This window comes from Arachis ipaensis, chromosome B5 (assembly GCF_059453495.1).
Source record: "Arachis ipaensis isolate K30076 ecotype BB chromosome B5, ASM5945349v1, whole genome shotgun sequence".
Lineage (NCBI taxonomy): Eukaryota > Viridiplantae > Streptophyta > Magnoliopsida > Fabales > Fabaceae > Arachis > Arachis ipaensis.
The window spans coordinates 159,864,032-159,878,567 of record NC_142440.1 but is presented as its reverse complement, the minus strand read 5'-3'; the positions used below and the strand labels follow the sequence as shown (position 1 = coordinate 159,878,567).

At 33.9% G+C, this 14,536-nt stretch overlaps 1 protein-coding gene across 1 annotated transcript; it reads right to left on the bottom strand.

Moving 5' to 3' along the window:
* Positions 1–1,192: 1,192 nt before the first annotated feature.
* On the bottom strand, positions 1,193–13,001 carry ADA2A (ADA2 2A). The gene is made up of 13 exons (XM_088489061.1): positions 12,817–13,001; positions 9,446–9,501; positions 9,185–9,372; positions 7,130–7,195; positions 6,889–7,014; positions 6,747–6,819; positions 5,932–5,992; positions 5,797–5,852; positions 5,640–5,717; positions 4,192–4,414; positions 3,268–3,478; positions 2,316–2,615; positions 1,193–1,627 (listed from the first exon to the last, which is right to left on the bottom strand). The coding sequence occupies exons 1-13, from the start codon at positions 12,867–12,869 to the stop codon at positions 1,433–1,435; spliced, it is 1,686 nt and encodes a 561-aa protein (XP_088345187.1). The 5' UTR covers positions 12,870–13,001; the 3' UTR covers positions 1,193–1,432.
* Positions 13,002–14,536: the final 1,535 nt, after the last annotated feature.

Below are 14,536 nucleotides of genomic sequence, written 5' to 3'. Positions count from 1 at the left end.
ACATCTTTTAAAATTTTTTTAGTTAATAATAAAAATTTTTGAATATCATTTTAATAATTTACTTTTTTTTATATAGATGTTATTATTTTGTCATCATGACAATTTTTTTTTATCATATTAATTAAGAGGCACTAATAAAAAACTTTTAACAAAAAAAAAAAGTGCTAATTTAAAAAGCACTCACATTAAAAGAGACATGAAAACAAAATGTACCGTATGAAGGGAGGATTAATACAAAGTCTACCATCAATGAGCAAAATTATTTTGGGCACCTTTGATACGTACAAATGAAATCATTTTAAATATGAAGGTGATGGTGATGGTAACAATGAAGAGTAAAAACTAAAGAGTGAAGATGATGATGATAAGAGTTACTGATAGAATTAGAAACAAAAAAAGTTTGATTGATTGTTGACTATCAACAAATTAACAATATTAAAAATATTTTTAAAAATTTTGAAAACGTTAAAAACAAAAAGTAAATTTTACTCGATAAAAATTTGATAAAATGAAAATAATGGTGTAACTGCCGTTTAAATTTGTAAATATAAATCTTTTTTTTTTTTGGTTTATGTAAATATAAATCTTATTACTTTTTTTTTTCGGTCTTTTAACGGGGCTTAGAAGCCCAAAAGAAGACGGGGAAACCCCTCTACAGTCTTCACAATAATCATCCTAAGATTGCATGGTGGGCTGTCCACAAAGTGGAAACAACCCTTTGGAATTTTTAAACTTTCTTCGGCCATCCAATCTGCTCCACGATTTCCTTCTCTGTATGTGTGCTGAAATACTAGTAGGAAAAATCGAAATTTTACGTAAAATTGAAAAAGTAAATTAAATACATAAAACGTAAAATTTTAATAAGATTTAAATTTTAAAATCGTTAAAATTAGTAAAAATTTCGTAAAATTGATTGACTTATTTAAAATCGTAATATCAAAAAATTTTAAGAATTAAATCGATATTCTAGCTATTATGCTAACCTCCAATCTCTCCTCATAAGCTCTACAATTCCTTTGACCAAGGCTTCCGCATGATTCTCATAAATCTTAATACTTTTATTCATAGATGATTAGATCCTAAGGTTCTCACTTTAGAGAACTTGATCTGGCAAAAACCATTTCCACCTACAATTCTGCTATGTTTGCACATGCGCTGGCATTTTACGGGGATTCTAGCAAGGCACCTCATCTTCACCGGAGCAATCACCATGGTTATATACAACACATTGTACATGACATAACCTCCACCACAGTCGGTTCAACACACAGGAACCCTCTAGTGGAAACAAATAGAGAAGGACTAGAATGATAAGAGCTTATACAAATAGAAAACGTGGAAATAACTTAACCCGTGCTTTATTTACACTGAACATGTAGTGCTTGAACATACTAAACTATTACATATATGTGCAAATATGACTATTTAAGTTTCAATTTGAAGGAGCAATCCCCTTTTTTATAAGCATATCATAAACTCTATCAACCTTGCTTGGCTCGACCTTGAACAACCTATGCGCATCACATTTCTTCGATATGTTGCCCTTTGAAATTTCTGATGATAAGACATGCTGCATTTTGAAATAGTGTGATGGTAGTATTCTGATCTCATTACAAAGATTTATCTCCTGAAAATCAACATTGTTGAACAAACAAACAAATCATATCAAACACTCTCGAATTCAAATAGACGTCTCCCATCGTTTTAATATATCTATCAAGTTTTGAAGAAATTGAAGTTCTAAAATAACTGTCCATTTCTATTACCAAGATAACATTAGTTAACTTCTCTAATAACATCTTTAATATGATTGTGAGGATTCAATGATCATTAAATACAATTGTTTACTTATTTATAGCTAATTTTGTTTGTTTTTATTTATTTTAAAAAAGTATGCTATATCTTTCTGGATGAGTAAGCTTCAATTTTATCCGTAAGATTGTAAGCATGATTCAATTTAGTCTCCAAGATTACAGAAGGACTAACTTGAATCACAAAAATGTAGTCTTGAGACTATATTGAACATTTTGGAAAGTTAGACTAAAATCTTATTTACAATCTTAGAAAAAATTGAATCTTTACTAGATTTTTCTTTTTTTTAAGTATTTTGAAACGGAGCAAACATATCATAAAGGCAGCCCATGGAACAAAACTCCCAGCCCCAACCATCCACCCCCAAACTTAAATGCCCCCATGAAAAAACAGGTCATGCATTCTACAGGATCAGATTGACATTAAAAGGAAAAGGTAAGGTTAAAATGGCAAACATAAACGTAAAAAAAATAAATAAAGTGATCTAAAACAAGGGAACTCACAGATTCAGACAGCAGTTCAGCCCCGGCAAATCCACTAATATCCCATTCTTCTAGAGATCTTGATATATCCTGTATGGCCACAGCTGGATACTTCACCCCAGAAAGTGGAGCTGTAATATCCTTATGAAGACCCAGTGAGTTGCTATCAAGTTCTCCTTTGAGATAATTCGGTCTTGGTAATATCTTAGCACCAACACCAATATGATTATTTTCTTTAACAACACGTTCCGCTTCTTTTTTCTTCTGTTCGATAAATTTGTAAGCCTCTGTAGATGTTTGATAGCCAGCAGTATGTGCTTCCTAAATTATAATTCAATGGAAATGGCATTATATCAGTGTCCATTTCGGAAGAGAATTGTTCACCACAGGATAACATTAACTCATGAAGCACAATTGTGAAGTGTAGCCAATAGCCACCCACCTTTCCTTCATCTTATTATTACTTTATACTCTTCCTTATCTAAGTTATCCTCAGATAGACTGTAAAGAAGCATGAAATCTATCAAAAACCTAACTACAACTAACAAAAATTCAACGATGCAGTAAAAATCTCCAACCCCACTGCATATTTGAATAATCTCCCCCTAGCCGAGAAAACCATGTTCACGACTGCTTTAACTTCCTACATATATTCACAAAAAATACAAGCATTTGAGAAAACAGGACTATAAATTTGAATCCATCAAAAGGTATTCCCTAGAACCTTTGACTATGTCCAAAGTCAGGTCAGCATGTAGTTGGTAGTTATTAGTTAAGTATTTATATAGTAGGTGATAGATATTTGTATATATACCCCCTTCTAGATAAAATGAAATAACATGAGTCCTTTCTCTTATTTCCTCCATTCAGTTTTCTTCGATTTCACAAGAAATGTCCAATCTCATCATTTTCAATATCATAGAAAATGACAAGTATGTTGGCTCCACCAAGAATATATAGTAGAATTTTATACCTGCAAATCCTGTATTCTTTTGATAAGCCTGTGTTCTTCAATAATATTTTTGAGCAACTCCATATGCTCTTCTTTCGAGTGAAACCGTGTGAAGACCTTATAGCGCTGACATATTTCAACCTCCTCAGGAGAGAGACTTTTCTCAAATGGATCAGGATAAAGTAAATTTCTTTCAAGTATAAAATTCTTTCTGCGCTTCCGCTCATCTAATCTGTGCAGCATTTTCCCATAATTGAGAATCGGAAATGGAGGAATATGAAAAACAAAATTGAGATCCAAAAACTATAGAAAATTGATACCAAATAAACAAGGTGGTATGGTAAGCTAAAATCCTGCACTGCACCACCTCAGTAGAAGGGATTTATAATGCGGGAAACAATACCCCATTTCCATCTTTGATAACTAATGGAGCCCCGAAATATGTAATTCAAGAAAGCAAAACTCCAAGGAGCATATAAATTTTGTTTTATCAGTGTTAGTAAGACTTGAAAGGAGTCCTCGTGTCAGGTGAAAAGAAATTAAGTACACGACTACATGGAAATCCAAATATTGTGTTTTCGAAAGGAATTAATGAGAAATCTCATGCATATTAAACAATTTACTCTCAATAATGACAGTTGTTCTAGCTTAAGAATAAGCAAGCAAATATTTCAAAGCAATCATGCTAAAAACAAACATAAACAAAAAGGATGTGACTACAACTCAATAATCATATAATCCCTAAGGAATAATGAAGAACAAAATTTGCAATCTGGATGTCTCATCTTAAAAATCCTATAATTCTAAAAATATGAATATTCTATTCATTCCAAGAGTTCTTCAACCATAATTTCATCCAGAAAGACGATTCTAAATGGTCGATTTAGTTCTCTTTCAAAGGGAAGAATTAGTTTTCTAATTAACCACAAAGAATGGCACAGATACCTTCTTGAATAAATACGGAGCACATGCAGTTTCATTTCACGTTCAGACTCAGTATCGATGTCCTTAAATTCCATATCTGCTAATACTTGCTCTGCATCATTGTCATATTCAACTTCGAATTCCTCTCTCTTAAAACTGTATCCACTCAACTCGGTCACAGAAGGCTCAACTTTGCCAGATAACTTCGGTTTCTTCTCTCCAATGCTCCGATCTGACTGATATTCTACGAGAGAGAGAGAGAGAGAGTCAGAGATTGAACTCATGGAAGTATAAAAAGACATAACCACCTGTATCAAAAGTGAATCAGAATACAAGAATGACAGCAAAGATAAACCATAGAACCAAGCATGTCAATCCCTTTCCTAACAATTTTACAAAACAAAATTAACATCAGTGTCGCATCCACCTTAGCTAATAATTCATATTAATCCTTTGGCAACAGAAGAAAGAACTTGAGAATCCATATTAATCAAAGCTAAACTGCTTTAATACTAAAATTTTAGTTTTAATAGTTTTTATATTATATATCGTTTTATCTTATTACACCCTTTGGGTGCAGCCCGTCCCCCGCGAGGGATACTTGTGCACAAGGTGTGCTTTTTATAGCTTTTATCTATCACACATGCCAAGTACACTTATGTTAGTAATAATTGCTATTATCAAAATAGATATGTGTACCAGCATTATTTCACCAAATACTCTAACAGATCCTTTACCCATAAGATTATCTGACATTATTAAGGCAACAGCTTGTCTATCAAATGAGAAACCTAAATCTTAGGTTTTGGGCAATGAAGCTATGGATAGCATTCACAGCTATGGAAACTATGCCAGGAAAGAAATGGGGAAGGAAAGAAAGTTTGGACTATTCGAAGCATCTAGTCATAGCAGGATAGAAGAAATGAGGTGCAAGAGTGTCAAAAGTATAAAAACCATGAATGTGGGCCTAAAAGCTTAAGCATTCAAGAGAGTTGCTGCTTAGCATGGCATGATTCGCAACAGCTTCCAGAACAGAGGGGCCAATAGTTGAATCCTCATCTCCAACAGCTTAGCTCATGCATGTTCCACCATCCGCTCTTTAAACCCAATGGTTTATATGAAGCGAGATATTAACATAATTACCCATGAGCATGTTCACCTAATAGCTTAAGGTTGTATGAGAGTGAATCTTGAGGAATCTGATCTGCACGTGTTTTAAAAATAAATTACCCCTTAGTTTGAATACCTTCGGCAGTCATACAACAACAACAATGCCTTATCCCACTAGGTGGGGTCAACTACATGAAACAAATGACGCCATTGTGCCTTATCATGTATCATGTATCAAACCTTCAGCAGTCATAGTAACCCAAAAAGTTGATGGACAAAAATTTAACACACAACAATCAGATCATTGAAAGATAACGTAACATCATATTGGTCCTAGAATTACACATCAGAATACATACCTTCCATCTTAACTCCATCTGCATTCTGGCTCACATTGGAAGCCTTCTTAATCGTACTTGAGTAAGTTTTGCCACATACTGAACCAATGTAATCCATATAAAATAAGAAAATCCTAGCAAACAATTATATAGACTTTCCTTAAGGCATATATTGTACCTGAGGTTAACATAGATGTTGGATTAGTGACTTCTGCCCTATTAGATTCTTCAGAGCTGAGATGTTACACCAAAGAATTAGTATTTTATCATACATGATCAATTTTAATAATCAGTGTAAATAGCTGAAGTGTACTTTATTCCCTCAGACAAGGGAGGTTCTTCTTTCAGAGTAAGCTTTGCAGTTGCCGGACATTCTGTGCAGAAGGGGAGGGGGGGGAGGGGGGGCAAAAATAACACACACTTATTACATTAACAGCCAAGAAACTTTATATTGGAACATAAAACCGACAACTTAGGAGCATAAAAGCATGCATCTTGAAATATTCTAACTTTCGTTAATGCACGGAAGCATGTTGAAATTGATTGTCATGTCACAAAAGGATGGTCCCTAAAGAAGTCACCACATTATTGTTACCTCTTATGACCAATTGGCATATTCACTATCTCCTATTATCATTCCAGGATGCAGCAATAACATATATAACTAGCTTGATGCATATTCAATATGTGAGCCAGCTTGAGGGAACACTGATACGTGTTTATTGTATTATGAGAATAGATGACTCAAAATAAGATATTTGAATCTGTGGTACAATGTACTACACGTACTAGTGCCAAGAGTGTATTTCTTTAAAGCAATTCAAGCATAGTATCCCAAGTAAGCTAACCAGATGAAGTTATATCAATCACAACGGACAGGTTTTTCTATTTATCAACACAATTTGTTATCAATGATCAGTAGAAGTATAAGTTTACTATTTACTGTTGGAACAAGTTGAATGGGAGTAAACTACATAAAGAGGTTACGAAGGAACAATAAACAGATTATTACTACAGAATGTAAATTCCAACCACTTGGTCTCCAAAGCTTAAGGAATCGAACAAACTAATCACAAGTTGCATACATAATCTCCAAAAACTGTGATTTTAAATTATATAGAAACAAACCTTTCTTGACTTCATGTCCCTTTGCCATCTCAAGAAGTTCCTCTTTGTTTTTTCCCATAACATGTGACAAATCCTGGGTGTGCATGTGACAATTAGACCACTCAAATATGAAAGCAATGAGAGCATTCTCAAATACACTTACAGGGAGAGGAAAGCACGGTGAATTCATATATATAGCATTATAATGGTCAATACATTGAGATTTGCTTTTTGTCCCAACATACTCAGCAACTTCATTCCAATTCCCAAATCCATACATCTCAATGCCCTAAAATGAAATAAGTTTGTTTCATACTTTCATTAGGCAAATCCATAACAAACAAAGTAGTATATCTTCATCTCTTAACATATTATGCAAAGGTGGAAAGAAAATAGAGGAGTACCTCTAAAAGTAACATCTCTTCATCTGCATTCCAATCTGGAGTTATAAGGGGAAAAGATAGATTATCCTGCAAGAAAAATATTTCTTTTGAAACTCAAAACTATTGTACTAACATCTCTTAACCGTGAACATTGAAGCACTGATGCTGGCAACCTCACAAAAAAGGAAAATTGCAAAATTTATTACTTTCAATAAAATGTTATTGATTTGATCAAGGTATCAAACATCATCAACAACAACAACAACAACAACAAAGCCTTGCACTACTAAGTTGGTTTGGTTACATGGACCAAACAATGACATTACACCCTATCAGGAATCATTTTTGAACTAAGTCCATTTATGCCTAAATCTCTTTAGATTAGCTCACTTAGGATCTTAGTTCTCCCTCTAGTCGTAACCAACCAGGCTATATCCCATATGATCTTTCCTCTTGACTAGATGTCTTCTGGTCTTCTCCCAACATGTACAAACCACCTAAGACGAGATTCCACCATCTCTGAATGAGTGGGAGAAAGAATTGAGAAAAGTTTCATCCAGATTTTTCTTATTGTGAATATATAGTGGCAAGAAACAAACGAGAGATTATTGAACATTCTGGAGAAAGTTAGGAAATGCACCTGTTATTGCATAAAAGATATATAAAGACAGGTACAAGAAAAAAGTAACAGGACAAGAGTGAGTGAGTGACAATGTTCACTTAGTTAACTAAGAATTATGGACAACAACAAGGTCACAGAAATCTCTTTTCTGGAGAATGAAAATAACGACATAAATTGATAGCCAATTTAATTTGATATAGAGTTCGCTATCTCCAAAAATTCCTCACCCAGTACTTGCATACCCCGACAAACCTCACTCCCATAGAAATATCGCCCTTTTCACTGGTATCTCTCATAATTTCTTTAAGTCCAATTACTAAAGCACAGCTCAGCAGTTAGTTAGACAGCAGCAGACTTTTATCAAAGCCCATTTCATTCCCCTGATCCACCTTATTCTCTTTCTCTCTTGCTTTTCACAATATCTTCCTTGTAAACTTTAGTAATTCTACGTAGGTTTCTATCATTAAAGCATATCTGAATGGTGCACAGCCTATTCCAATCCATTTGAGAACATAATATCTCAGGTAAAAAAACTTCTATTACTCTTATTATGGCACAACGCACAATGATAACATAAAATTATAGTGAACGTAACCCATCTTTGAGTTTTCTTTTCCGGATAATATGATCTAGAGTCTAGACAGAGGAGAATGATAGACGGGTCGATAAGAAATTCTCCTCACAATAGACTATTTTTCAAATTATTAACAATCAGTGTTGTCAAGCAACAATGTATTGCCACTAAAGCAATTTAGAGCAGCCTCTAGCATTTAGCTCATTTTGTGATTTTCTTGAGGACAAATTATATTCAAAAGATGGAAATGAAGGAAACAACCTTTCGTAACATCCATAGTACCAACTGCCAACATCCTGATATTAGCAGAAATAAACTACAATCAAGTATATCAACAGTTTTTTTTTGTTGGGGGGGGGGGGGGGGGGAGATGAAGATGTAACTCCTTATGGTTAAAATTTAAATAATCAACTGTGAAAGCAAAGCAAGAGATATGGTAATAAGAAAATGACTCAGTAAAGTAACTTTAAATTTACACCATAAAAGATAATGAGATGCCAACAACTAGCAAGACACATGTCAATGTCCAGAGTGTGTCAAATGCTAGAATCTAGCATTTAGTAAGACAAGGTAAGACAATCTAGAAAACTGTAATAAGAAAATTTGAGATTCAGAAGATGAACAATCTGTATCATTGCATAACTGAAATCTGTTTTAGCAGAGTTACAATAGAGTATTCTTAGTCTATCTCTGATGTGTTGAGAACTCTCAAAAAAAAAGATGTAACCAGTAAGTAATCAACCTATAGATTATTCTGTATAAAAAATAAAAGCAACGGACATTTAGTTGGCTGTGATAACTGAGACCAAAACTGTATTGATCACTCTAACTCTTTAAAAGTAATACATCAAATCAAATAAAAGAAAGGAACAATACATACCATAATCATATATGGATGATTGCTTTTGTGAGGTGTCACTTCAGCCCCAACAGAGAAACACTCTATGCAGAGATCAAAATCTTGACATACAGCACACTTAATGCGAATCATCCTTGAAATATCTTTGTTGCAATAATTGCAGTGGTATAAAGCTCCTTTCCCATCAGTTACTCCTTGAGCTGCCACATCTATAAAATGGTCTTATAGGTTATGATAATGGACCTTTTGCAAGGAAGGGAGAACACAGAAATGAAAAATCACCTGGGGATGAAGTGTCTAAATTCTCTACATTCAAAGCAGCCTTTTTTTTCTTGGATCTAAAAATGACAAACAATGAAATAGCATTACAAGAGAAATAATAGGCAAAAGGGCACTTTAGACCCCCTAAATATTGGCAATATACACTTTAACCTTACATTTAAAAAAGCTGCAAATCAATCCCCATATACACTTTACACCACCAAAACTTAGGCTCGTGCAAATTGACCCCTTGCAATTTCCTAATTGTGCAGCTCAATAAGCCATTTTTTTCTTGAATGTGTGTCATTTTTTTTAATACACGAGGCCAACTTGCACTATATAAGAATGCAGGGGCTAAAGTGCACAAGTTATAATATAAGGGGGCAACTACTATTTTCCTTAATAATAATACAACAACTACCCCTTTTCCTATTATGTAAGCTCAGTGAATAAAATTACAACAACAAAGCCTTATTCCACATTCCCACTAGGTGCAGTTGGCTACATAGATCAAATGATGCTATTGAGCCATATTATGCATCATGTCTACGGTGAGACTATTTACATATAGATTTCCCTTGATCACCTTGTGAATAAAATTAATAGTTATAAAATCATATTTTACTCCACAAAGGAAATAGGAACTATAAAATTATTTCTCCAAATATCTTTTATTTTATATTTTAACAAGATCGGAGGATTAGAGATCCTCCTTACAAGAACAATAAACCGAAAAAGCTCTCAATGAAGTGTAGCTTTCTAATCTTAATATATCAGAGGGGGAAGACCTCTAATCAGATCATCAGCTTTACACCAAATAAAAGCCAAAAGTCCTCCGAATATTACCATTATCATATAAGAACTTTCAAGAACCCAAACAATTTGACTAGGAGGCCTTTATGCACTAGTCCTCTAAACGGAAATATATGGAACCATTTTAGATCTTTGAGATGTTTGGGCAGTGATAATGATCTTTAGAGGATAAATGTAGCCAATTCTATGTCATTTGAAGATTAAAATATTGTCTTACTGGAAAATATATGTAGACCAGGAACAAGCATACACTCTCTATTCATAAAAGCTTCCCCTCGCAAGGGAGGGGAGTTCACAAGCACAAACTTTTCAGATTGTCATTTGTCCCCGTAGTTCAAGCCTCAAGATGCAACCACCTAATTGGACAAGCATTTTATTTATCCCTCACATCTTCAGTGTGAACAATACTTTCCCACATATGTTTCACGACTTAACCAAAGGAAACATTAAACATACCGCAACCCATATTTCCTAGCTTTTAAAAGACCCTAAATTTTCCCCTTATGACCTTATCTCGTATTATAATCAACATATATTTGCCAATACCTTTCCACCATGAAATTCAATAATCTAATCCACCACCTAGATGTAGGCTCAAGTTTTATATCGCAACCTAGTACAGTAACAAAATTATCAAGAAATGTAATTTTATTTTTTGACAAAAGAAAAAGTTTATTAAGATGGATAGATGAAGAATACAAAGATATAGGACGACAAGTGATCCCCTTCGAAAGAAAAATTGCTATTAAAGGGAAAAAATTGATGACCAAAAGCTTTACGTCAATTTGATGCCAAACAGTAACATAAAAAACAGAAAATAACATTTTAATGTTAGACGCAGTTTTCACCTGTAGTGAATGATAGGCATAGGTTCAGGTGCAAATCAAAAGAAGGTTCACCTTGATTGGTGAAGACTATATGAATAAACACTCAATAGTTTACCCAAGTTCTAATCCTAGACATAAACCCTCACTTATGGTTGATTTAGAACACTCTAAATCCTATCAACCCAATCACTTATCTTCCACCACAAATCTCATGGATGTTCGTTGTCCAGTGATTTGGGTCCAATGATAGGCCGAGATATTTATTAGCACATTTGGGAAAATAATGCTAGTTTTCAAAAAGAATAATATGAAGTTTGTATACATGTGCTTCTTTAGGAGCAAAAATACAATGCTATTTTGCTTTTACACGTCAATAACATGTAGGACTATGTATAATCATCCTTTCAACACACGCTTCCAACTCAAGCTTTCCATACATAGATAAATGGATGAAGATGTGTAGCTGAACATAGGCCAAACAAAAAGTCCCCAGATAATACACAACTCAAAAGTATCAAAAGGTAACTAATAACTAGATCACATTGATGTTTTTTAATTTTCACGTTTATTTCATTTAATCAAATTTCTAAAAGAGAAGCCTTTAATTACTTCTTATTAGCATAGAACAAATAGGGGAAATGGAGAAAAGAATCCTTTCATAAACTTTTCTCATATTAGTAGTCACTTCAGCCAAGTCCACCACAAGAAACCGATGTATTGTGAAAAGCAGGTAGACATAGATAGCATCAGATCCTCTAAATAAATAGATAAAGGAACTTTTTTGAGTTATGAAATTCAAAAGTCAAGATATCTAGAAGTTCCACTATGGATAGAGGAGTTTGGAAAGCCAAAATGGAAGGGCAACCCCTTCATTTATTTTATAAATTTCTCATTAAGGAAATGAAAGACCATCTCATCCCATCCTATCCCTTCTTCAAGGATTTCCGTTCGGGTTAATGCTCACTTTTGTACATTTAAGTAGACGCATGAATCATTTTCGTCTTTGTAGGTTTTGAATAAGTCCCTGTAAGTAACAAAAATGACTCAAACTAGTCCCCTGAAAGTCTCTTGAGCCACTCATTTGACTCACATTTGCCACTTACGGCCTTACGGGAACTATTTTGACTATTGAAACCTACATAATAAAAAAAGGAATCACACGTGTGTGCCATTAGGAACTAAAGTAAGCATTAACGTGTTTCCTTTCCTTTCCCCTCCAAATTCTGGCTCACAAACACCCCTTAAGAATCTCAATTTACTCTTCAAGCACTGGACCGAAGTGAGCATTAACTCGTTTCCCTTCCTTTGCTTCCCTTCTCCAAACTCCAGCTGACAAACACACCTTAAGTATCTCAATTTACTCTTCAAGCCCTTCCCTTCACTCCCTAAGTCTTTGGTCCAGAAGAAACAACAATAGATCATCTAAATTCTAAACTAATTAGAAAGAAAATTAGGCATAAGCATCACATGAGCAAGAGCAAAAGAGCACCTGCATCATATATCATGCTTAAGTCCCACGAAGAAAGGAACCCCTTGGTAATTAACGAACACCATAAACACTCTAATTACCCAGTTTTCTTTTTCCTTGTTCAACCACAAGAAGGGATAGATCATACAGAATGCTAAATTAAAGTAGTTGTTTGAAAAGACAATGAAAGAATGAAATTTCCACTTCGTAGTATGAATATGATTAAAGACAGGCAAACAAATTGAAAGGCAAAGGTAATGGTGCAGCGGAAGAAGCAAACGAACCTTAGGTTCGGATCATCGTCCGCAAGGCGCGAAGCAGCTCGGCACCGACCCATTGTACCCAGTCAAAGTCAGTGTGACCTTACGGGGATAGCAGAGACACAGTCCGAGAGGGTGCTTCTCAATCCCTCCGCTTACTTGCTACTTGGTACAAGGGTTTTCAAAATTTAGTATTTGTTTGGGTGTTCAATCGATAAAAAAAAAATTAGTTTTTATATATTTAATAAATTTTTAATAATAAAAATAAAAACATTAAAAAATTAAAAGAATTTTTTTTTGAAAATTTATAATATATATTTTTTAAATTTTAAAAAAAATATTTTTATATAATAAATAAACAAAAAAATATTTTTATCTTATTTTATTCAAATATAAAATTACTTCTATTTTTATAAAAAAAATTTTAAAAAAATTTATTAAAAAAATATTTTTTCCAAGAATGTCCAAACAAACTCTTCGCATCACCCAAGTAATACTTATGTTTTAGGTCTTTCCAAAGATACGCTGCTATAGTGTTCCACTCACACTTTTGGAAATGTCAGATTCTAGTGAACGATTGATCCATGCAACTACATATGTGTTGCATCATTTCCACGCCTCAAATAGCGGATCGTGCTTTTCTGGCTTATTTAAGCTACCATCAATAAATCTCAGCTTGTTCTTTAATTTCAAAGCACCGATTCATAGCTCTACTATAATCTCTATAATTCCTTCCATTTAGAATTTCATGAGTTATGGATATACCTAGATTTTCGGAAGGATGTAAGTAAAAAGGGTTCGTAGGATCTTGACTTAGTCCTCTGATGCTTTTGTTTATGTGCGTTTGAATTGCAAAAGGTTGATTCAAAAATACTGAAATTCCTTGAGGATCAAGGTTCTCCAATGGCGATCGTGCCTCTAGTTGTGCGATTCTGCGAACTGGTTCCATCACTGCACGCTAACTAGCGGTTCAGAACTTGCGTTTAAGATTATCAAGTTTGAATGATTAAGCTCCTTCTTCAATCTCAATTCCTTGGTGCACTCTTCGAAATCCACACTCACCGCACCATGTAAAAAAAGTTTCTCTTTGAATTGGCATAAATTCAATCTACAGTGAAAAAACTCAACTAACTAGTGATATGACAATAAGCTTATATAGTTCCTAACTACTTACTAATTCAATCTAACTAACTACTTCCAGATAGCAATAATGGTAACAAACTCAGTAACTAATCTACTTAAGTTATATTCGGTTATGTGTTGCTGCATATACATAATATGTATATGAGTCTGCACAAGGTTCTCTATCAAATAACAGAAAGATGGAACACTTCGAAAATTATGACCTTGTTTGCACAAGCTCTTGAGGAGCAGATTCTTCAAAATCCAATAAGTTTTATGAAAAAAAAAATATTCTAACTTGGCATTTAGGAGGGGGATAAAAAATTTTGATATGGAAATAAAATGAGTGATATATTTTAATATTGTAATTTTTTGTGCTTTTTAAAATTGTGGGAGTACACAAATCGGACTCTCTCATTTGTGTTTAAAAAATTTAAAAAATTCAGGGTACACAAATCGAACCTTCCAATTACTGTAATTGGACCGTTCGATTACTCTCCCTCCCATCGAACCGTCCGATTTGCTTGATGCAGTCATCACAGTCTGGTGAAACACCCTATATCCCCATAACTATGCCATACACTGTTACTTACTCCATATCAAAATTAAAAAAAGTGTCAGG